At 38.2% G+C, this 8,873-nt stretch overlaps 1 protein-coding gene across 2 annotated transcripts; it reads left to right on the forward strand.

The window, feature by feature from the left end:
• The first annotated feature begins 732 nt into the window (after positions 1-732).
• On the forward strand, positions 733-8,873 carry LOC120158676 (trehalase-like). Of its 2 annotated transcripts, none has more exons than XM_039169476.1 (10): positions 733-1,456; positions 1,771-1,890; positions 2,073-2,188; positions 7,262-7,362; positions 7,447-7,556; positions 7,646-7,718; positions 7,806-7,964; positions 8,051-8,138; positions 8,277-8,331; positions 8,414-8,873. In XM_039169476.1, exons 1-10 carry the CDS (start codon positions 864-866, stop codon positions 8,712-8,714), a joined length of 1,716 nt encoding a protein of 571 aa, XP_039025407.1. In that variant the 5' UTR covers positions 733-863; the 3' UTR covers positions 8,715-8,873. The 2 variants fall into 2 exon arrangements, with proteins under 2 accessions (XP_039025407.1, XP_039025406.1); XM_039169475.1 differs by having other exon boundaries at positions 8,232-8,331; positions 8,414-8,871.

Below are 8,873 nucleotides of genomic sequence, written 5' to 3' on the forward strand. Positions count from 1 at the left end.
ATTAGTTTAGATTTAAAATTTTATATTCGAAATAATTTTTATCATAGTATCAATTTTGTATTTCGAATTTTTAAATTTTGTATTTGGATGTTCGAATGTGTAATTCGAAGTTTCAAATATTTTAATTTGTGTGTTTTTTAATTTAATAATTTGAAAAAAAAAATCCAGATATCGAGTACCCGACATACAGGTACTTGCAAAATTCGGGTACCAAGTCAGAACACGGGCCAAAAAATCACCAAAATCGAATATTTCGAGTATTCAAAAATCCGGATACCCGGATTTACACACCCCAACTTCTAACAAAGATTGCTCACGGGTATTATCTCATAGAAAAATATGATAAGGTTAATTATTTATTAACAAATATATAAAATGAAATAATATCACATCAGTGACAAATACTTATAGATGCAACGTGGCATTCCCAACATCAAATTAGCCTCACCATTTTTTTTCTACGTAGGGCATGTTTAATATATTCCTTTTTATCCCAAGATTCAATGCAACTTAATATCCCTGCTTTTGGCCTTTAACTTTTAATTTTATGTGTAAACATATATAGAAAAATACGCCATGTCCAAAATATTTTCAAAGATCACATTTTTTTTAATGGATGATTCACATTCATCCACCTGGCTACTAAAATAGTTATAGTCAGCCTCAAAACTCTTTACAAGCCAATGTATATTTTGTAGTCCTCATCGTTTTTAACGTCAATTCAACCAAATATCCCCATCCCCATCATTTTGCAATTTGAAAACATTAAAAAAAGCCGTCCTTTTCCTAGGTTTTTTTCAGATCCTTCAAATTCAACTCTCGTTTATCCATGTCTCGTTCAATCTTCTTCGCTTTCACTCATCATGGCCTCCATCCGTGAAAATCAGTTCCTCTTTCTATTTTATGTACTCTTTCTTTTACAGTCGCTGCCTCCGATGGCCGCCACTCACTCACATTCAGCTTATTCGGGTCCTGTAATTCCCACAACCCCATTAGTTAGCTTCCTCGAACGTGTCCAAGAAACTGCTTTGCAAACTTACGGGAAATCAAATTTTGATCCCAAAGAATATGTGGACTTATCTTTGAAGTCTAATATTTCCATCACTCGGGACGCATTTGATAAGCTTCCCAGGACGGCAAATGGGTCGGTTCCTGTTGACGATTTGGAAAGTTTTATTGGAAAGTACTTTAATGGTGCAGGGGATGATCTTGTCTATTCTGAGCCAGTGGATTTTGTACCAGAGCCTCATGAGTTTTTGCCCAAGGTGGAGAATCCAGAAGTAAGGGCTTGGGCGTTGGAAATCCATGCTTTGTGGAAGAACTTAAGTAGGAAAGTTTCGAGCTCGGTTCATGATCACCCTGATTTTCATACTCTGCTTCCTTTGTCAAAGCCCGTAATGGTTCCTGGTTCTCGGTTTAGAGAGGTTTATTATTGGGATTCTTATTGGGTTATCAGGTTAGTTCTTGATTTCTTTCATCTTCCACCTTCATCATAATGTTTATCTTGGTTTAAATCAGGGATTAAATTCTGATTATAGTCTCATTTTCGGATGCTTTGAGTTTATCGTGGTCGCACATATAACATGATTGCACACATAGGCGGCGGACCTTTATTTAAACTCTTTATATATTGTTTAGATATTTTCTTTGTATTTTTAATTAAATCTATTTATTTGACTTGGAATTTTATAAATTCGGGCATCGTAAATTTTAGAAGTTTGTCCAAACATAAATTGGTCCTAATAAATTTTTTTCATTATGGTTGCTCAGAGGCGTGCTGGCAAGTAAAATGTACGAGACTGCAAAAGCAGTAGTGACTAATCTCATCTTCTTGCTAGACACGTATGGTCATGTTCTTAATGGCGCAAGAGCCTATTATACCAACCGAAGGTAATGGCTGTTCAGTTGTTTCCTTACCTTTGTTTCAAAAACCTTATATCTGTATCAACAAATGAAAGTTTGGGTTTTCTTTAAACTCTGCAATTCTGCTGTTCATTTGTTATATTAGATCAAACATTGTATATTACGTTTGTGCTAATTCCTGCCTAAAAGCTTCAAGCTACTTGCTTCAGCCAGCCTCCCCTCCTGAGTGCAATGGTTTATGAAATATTCAACCGGACCAGTGATGTCGAATTCGTTAGGAAATCTCTCCCGCCGTTGATTAAAGAGTATCGATTTTGGAACTCAGGTAAAACTGTGCATATACTTGGTTGAACAATTTTTTCTATGTTTATGTTTTTGTAACTTCCTCCTTGCATTTAGGTGATTCTATATAGAAATTGTTAAAGTAATACCTCGTACTAATTATTATTCAGCTAAACTGCAATATATAGTACACTGTACAAGCAATAATACAAGAGCTGAAAATAATTGCTTCTAACTAACTCTCTAACAGCCTAACAACAAACTTATAACAAACTAACTAATCATTTGCTATCTTAACACTCCCCCTCAAGTTGGTGGGTGAAAAACATTTGTAACCCCCAACTTGGCTATCAAATATTCATGTTGTTGCGTTCCGAGTGCCTTTGTCAAAATGTCTGCAGGCTGCTCCCTTGAGGATACGTGTTCAACAATGATGAACCCTTTTTGAATCTTGTCTCTAACAAAATGGCAATCGATCTCAATGTGCTTCGTCCTTTCATGGAAGACTGGATTCGAAGCAATCTGTAATGCTGCTTTGCTGTCACAAAACAGCTTGACAGACTGGTTCTGTTTCACTCCTAGCTCATTTAGCAACCCACTTAGCCAAACTAACTCTGCTGTGGTCATAGCCATACTTCTATACTCAGCTTCTGCTGAAGAACGAGCCACTGTGTTATGCTTTTTTGACTTCCATGAGACCAAAGAATTGCCAAGTTTTATACAGTACCCTGTTACAGATTTCCTTGACATCGGACAAGTTGCCCAATCTGAATCACAATAAGCAATCAAGCCACACGTACTAGAGGAGTCTAGCAAAATTCCTTGCCCTGGATTCTTCTTAACATACCGCACAATTCTCAGGGCTGCTTCCATATGCACCTTTCTAGGTTGATGCATAAACTGACTTAGATGCTATACTGAATAGGCTATGTCAGGCCTAGTGTGAGTCAAGTAAATAAGTCTGCCTATTAGCCTTTGAAATTGTGTCTTGTCAACCATATCCTTTGCACTTGGCTTCAAGCTCTTAGTGTCCGAGGCAACCAAAAAATTATTATTCTGTTCCAAGGGTGTTAAAGCAGGCCTTGCTCCCCCTGCCTTGACATCTTTTATTAATTCTAGAGCATACTTGCGTTGGTTCAAAACAATCCCTTTTTTTTATCGTAACACTTCCAGCCCAAGAAAGTACCTCAGTTCACTCAAATCTTTCATCTTAAACTTGGAATTCAATATGCACTTGAGCTCTTATATCATAGTAGCATCACTGCCAGTAATCAGTAAATCATCTACATACACAAGCACAATCACCAACTTGCTTGCTACTCGCCTTGTAAACATCGAGTAATCATGCCTACTCTGTTGAAACCCTGTTGATGTAAGTGCTTCAGACAACTTCTTATTCCATTGTCTAGAAGCCTGCTTGAGCCCATACAAAGACTTTTGCAGCCTACAAACCATATGCTCCCCCTGACTGGAAAAGCCTTCAGGCAACTGCATATAGACTTCTTCAATCAAATCTCCTTGCAAGAATGCATTGTGAACATCCATTTGCGACAATGGCCAATGAAAGATTGAAGCAAGAGCCAAAACCAATCTCACAGTGGTAAGTTTAGCAACAGGAGAAAAAGTCTTCACATAGTCAACACCCTTCTTTTGACTGTACCCTTTGGCCACCAACCGAGCCTTAAACCGTTCCACCTCACCCGAAGCACGACACTTGATTTTATAAACCCATTTCCAGCCAATGGGAATTTTACCAGAAGGTAAAGGTACCACAATCCAAGTATTATTTAACTCCAATGCTTGAATCTCCTCTCTCATGGCCTTCTGCCATTGCGGATGTTGACAAGCTTCTTGATAAGTGGTGGGTTCAGGAAAATGAGAAATAGAAGCCAAAAAATGTTGAGTATGTGAGGGTAAATGAGAGTAAGAAATGTACTTGGAATCGGGGTAATTAGTAGAGGATGAAGTGGATTAGCAAGAACATACATAATCATTTAACCAGGTTGGAGGCTTGGAGACACGAGAGGAACGCCTAGACACAAAAGAATCCTGTGCTAAAGGAGGAATATCAGCTTCAGAAGGACTTGATGAAGAGTCAAATGGACTACCAGATGCACCTGTTGAGACATCAGATGGAGAAATGGAGGGAATAGGTGAAGAACCAAGAGGTAGTGAAGAACTAGAAGAATCAATAGGTGACATAGTAGGAATTTCATGCGAAGAACTTAAAGAATTATCAACATGAGAAGAATCAATGGGTAGTGAAGAATCAAGAATCAGAAAATCAGAGTCAGGAATATGAGAATGTGAGGGGAAAAAAAGAAAGGATTCTGAAACAGGAAAATGAAAGGGAAAAATTACTTCATGTAACACGACATCCCTACTCACAAGAAACTGTTGTGATTGAAGACTAAACAAAATGTACCCCTTTTGAGTTGAAAATATCCCATGAAAACACAAGGGATAGCCTTAAAAGAGAATTTGTCTCTATAGTTAAGCTTGGTAGCATAACATAAACACCCAAATACCCTTAGATGAGAAAGGTCAGGAGATTTATGGTAAAGAGCCTCGAAAGGAGTTCTGAAATTTAAAACAGAAGAAGGTAGGCGATTTATTATATAGCAAGCTGTTGTAATACAATCACCCCAAAATTTGATAGGAACTTTTTAGTGAAGCTGAAGTGCCCTTGCAACTTCAAGATTATGTCTGTGTTTGCGTTCAGCAACCCCGTTTTGTTGGGGAGTCTGAACACATGAGCTTTGATGAAGAATACCTAGGGAGCTAAAAAGATCAGAACACTAAGAATTAAAAAATTCAGTGCCATTATCACCGCGAATGATTTGAACAGTGGTTGAAAATTGGGTTTTGACAAAAGTGATGAATTTTTTTAAGAGAAATAACAGTGTCATTCTTCAATCTCAACAAGTGGTCCCAAGTCATACGGGTAAAATCATCAACTATGGTTAAAAAATACCTATGACCACTATGTGTTGCAATTCGATAGAGACCCCACAAGTCTATATGAATTAGGTTAAAAGGAGCTTGTGAAGAGGTAAGAGTAACAGGAAATGGAAGCCTAGTTTGTTTTGCTAAAGGACATATAGGACAAGAATGCAATAGTTTGGAATCCAAGTTAACAGAATGCAACAAGGGTAATTTATTCATGGTCGAAATAGCAGTATGTCCTAAACGAGAATGCCAAATGCTTGTTTTATTGCTAGAAGTAGTAGTCATACATTCAGATACATGACCACAATCAAACAATTTTGAATCACAAGACATATTAGAGCAAAAAACATGAGACTGCACATTTGAAGAATTATGTCTAGACGACAAACCAATAGGTAAAGCAGATGATTGAAAAAAATAAAGCCCTCTATACTCCTTACCAATCCCCTTCATCCTTCCACTTGAGAGGTCCTGCAGAATGCAAAAGTCAGGATAAAAACTGACAAAACAATGAAGGTCACGGGTAAGCTTCGAAATGGAAAGCAAATTGTGAGTAAAATTTGGCACATATAATACATTAGACAGGTTTGTATTTGAATTTCGGAAGCAAGAACCAATATATGTGATCGGGACTGTTTTACCATTTGGTAGTAGAATGGACCGTGAGGAACATAAGACAGTAGACAACAAGCATTGAAAATCATATAGTATATGATCTGTGGCTCCTGTATCTAAAATCCAAGTCAATGATTTATTAGAGGCAGGAAGACTACCATCAACAATACCTGCCAGATTCACAGCGGAATCAGTAGATGGAGCAGAGGACAACAAGCGAAGGATCTGGTTGTACTGCTCCTGGGTGAAGGAAGGTGCCAGAGGAGCCGAATAACTCAACTTGCCAGGGGCATTAGTAAGGTCAGACACAACAACAGGTTCAGGTACAGTGGCAGATTTAGAGACAGCTACTGTAGCTTGAGCATTCCTTCGTTTGGAGAACTTAAAGTCTGGTGGAAATCCTATGAGACGGTAGCAACTATCCCTCTTGTGAACCTTGACCTTGCAATAGTCACAAATACCTTGAAACCGGCGACGATCAAGAATCCTGAAACCTTTGGAATAAAACACCAAGGAATCAGGACTTGGCATAGCAGATAGCTAGATTCGCTGAGACTCCTCTTGAGCAACCATGGAATACGCCTGGTTAACCGAAGGAAGAGGCTGCATCAGCAGGATTTGGCTTCTAATCGACGAATATGTCTCATTCAAGCCCATGAGAAACTGAAAAAGCTGCTGCTGAGTAACATGCCTGGAGTACTGCTGCGAATTCACACACTCAAAGGATGCAATCGGCACAAGAGCAACATACTCATCCCATAACATCTTCAATTTAGTGAAGTAAGTTGAAAAGCTCAACTCACCTTGAGAAATTGTAGCTATTTCTCGATGGAGGAAAAAAATCCTGAGCCATTCACCTTATCAAAGCGCTCCCTCAGATCGTCCCAAACCGAAGCCGCATTTGAAGCGAAGACGATGCCTGCCGAGAGCTCCTTACTCACGGCGTTGAGAATCCAGGATAGCACGATTGCATTACACCTCTCCCATTGAGGATGCAAGTCAAGACCGTAACTGTCTTTCTGGCAAGAACCATCAACGAAGTTGAGTTTGTTCTTCGCCAAAAGTGCTATTCGCATCGACCTGCTCGAAACATTATAGTTCTCCAATCCGACTAATTGATGAGAGATGAGCGGAGTATCTGGAGTATGTGATGGATGTAAGAAAAGTGAATGATTGAAATCAACCACGGTCGAATCGTTTATTGGAGGCATTGCAGTGATGATAGTCGAGCGAAATCCCTAGGAAAGAAATTTGTGGAGAACGAAGAAGAGAAGAGCTGATGTGAGGATGATACCGAGCCACACTACTTAGTTTTAGAAGTGGGCCAAGAAGAGGGATCCAACAAGAAAGGGCCTGAAAATTCTAATGAAACCTGGGAATGATACCATGTTAAAATAATGCCTCGTACTAATTATTATTCAGCTAAACTGCAATATATAGTACACTGTACAAGCAATAATACAAGAGCTAAAAATAACTACTTCTAACTAACTCTCTAACAGCCTAACAACAAACTTATAACAAACTAACTAATCATTTTCTATCTTAACAGAAATACATGAGTTGATTATCCGTGATGCTGAGCTGAATGATCACTCTTTAAATCGGTATTACGCAATGTGGAACAAGCCAAGGCCTGAATCGTCAACGATAGTGTGTTCTTCCCTCCAAGTTGCTTATCTTGCTAATGTTCTTCCCTTTTTTTTTCTGTTTTGACTTTCTTGTCTTATCTACCAGGATCAAGAACTTGCTTCCAGGTTCATGAATGTCTCAGAGAAACAGCAATTTTACCGGGAGCTGGCCTCAGCTGCTGAATCTGGATGGGATTTCAGCACAAGATGGATGAGGTAATTCTATTGATTAGCTGAAGAACCATCCTACTGATTTTTTCTGATAAAACTAAAATGAAATCTCGTGGTTAATTTGAATGTTGCAGGAATTCTTCTGATATTACAACTTTGGCAACAACAACAATCTTGCCTGTTGATTTAAATATATTCATACTAAGAGTATGTTAATACAGAACTTATGAAATGTTAAGATTGGTTCTCCCATGGGATTTATTGACAAATAATGTTGTTCATTTTTTGATATAGATGGAACTTGACATTTCCTTCTTGGCAAAAACTATTGGGGAGAACACTGTGTCTGATGATTTCCTAAGAGCTTCACAGAAAAGACAAAAGGCATTCAGCTCAATTTTTTGGAATGAAAACATGGCGCAATGGCTGGATTATTGGCTCAATGACAGTCAGGTTGTCCCCAAGTGTCATAACTTGTAATAAACCAGTTAATAAAATACATTAAATTTAAACGATTCGTGTTTTCGATAATACAACAGGAACCTCAGACATGGAAAGCTGAGAACCAAAACAAGAAGGTGTTTGCTTCAAACTTTGTTCCCTTGTGGATTGATGTGTTCAACTCAGGTTTGCAACTTTTGAATTCAAGGACTTCTATTTACCTTACAAGTTGAAACTTGAAATGCAAGAAAGCTTTAAAAAAATGCATTTTATGTGAAGATATTCATTTGGTGGAAAAGGTTACAAAAAATCTTCAAACTTCAGGCCTGCTTTGTGCTGCTGGAATTGCAACCTCTTTAACAAATTCAGGACAACAATGGTTAGTAATTCTTTTCACTCAATTCTTTTCATTCACGATAACATTATAAAAGTAAAAAAAATAAAAATAAAAATGGCAACAGGGACTTCCCAAATGGTTGGGCACCCCTTCAGCATATGATAGTTGAAGGTCTGTCAAGATCTGCATCAATAGATGCAAGAAGAGTAGCCGAAAAAATTGCTGAGAGGTGGGTGAGAACCAACTACGTTGCATACAAGAAGAAGGGAGTGATGCACGAGAAATATAATGTCGAAAAATGCGGTGATTACGGTGGTGGTGGCGAATACATATCCCAGACTGGTTTTGGTTGGTCAAATGGAGTTGTATTGGCATTCTTGGAGAAGTTCGGATGGCCTAAAAACAAAACCATCGACTGCAACTGACCTACTTAAACCTAGTGTTTCGGACGAAACGAATAAGGTTCATGGTTTCATTACTATAGAAATGCAATTCTTTTTGGCCCTTCTAATTGGGATTTACATGTTTTAACTTTTAACACAATTTCACCAGGAAAAATAAATCATGAAGATGATTTTGTATAG

This window comes from Hibiscus syriacus, unplaced genomic scaffold, assembly GCF_006381635.1.
Source record: "Hibiscus syriacus cultivar Baekdansim isolate YM2019G1 unplaced genomic scaffold, ASM638163v2 tig00111330_pilon, whole genome shotgun sequence".
NCBI classification, from domain to species: domain Eukaryota; kingdom Viridiplantae; phylum Streptophyta; class Magnoliopsida; order Malvales; family Malvaceae; genus Hibiscus; species Hibiscus syriacus.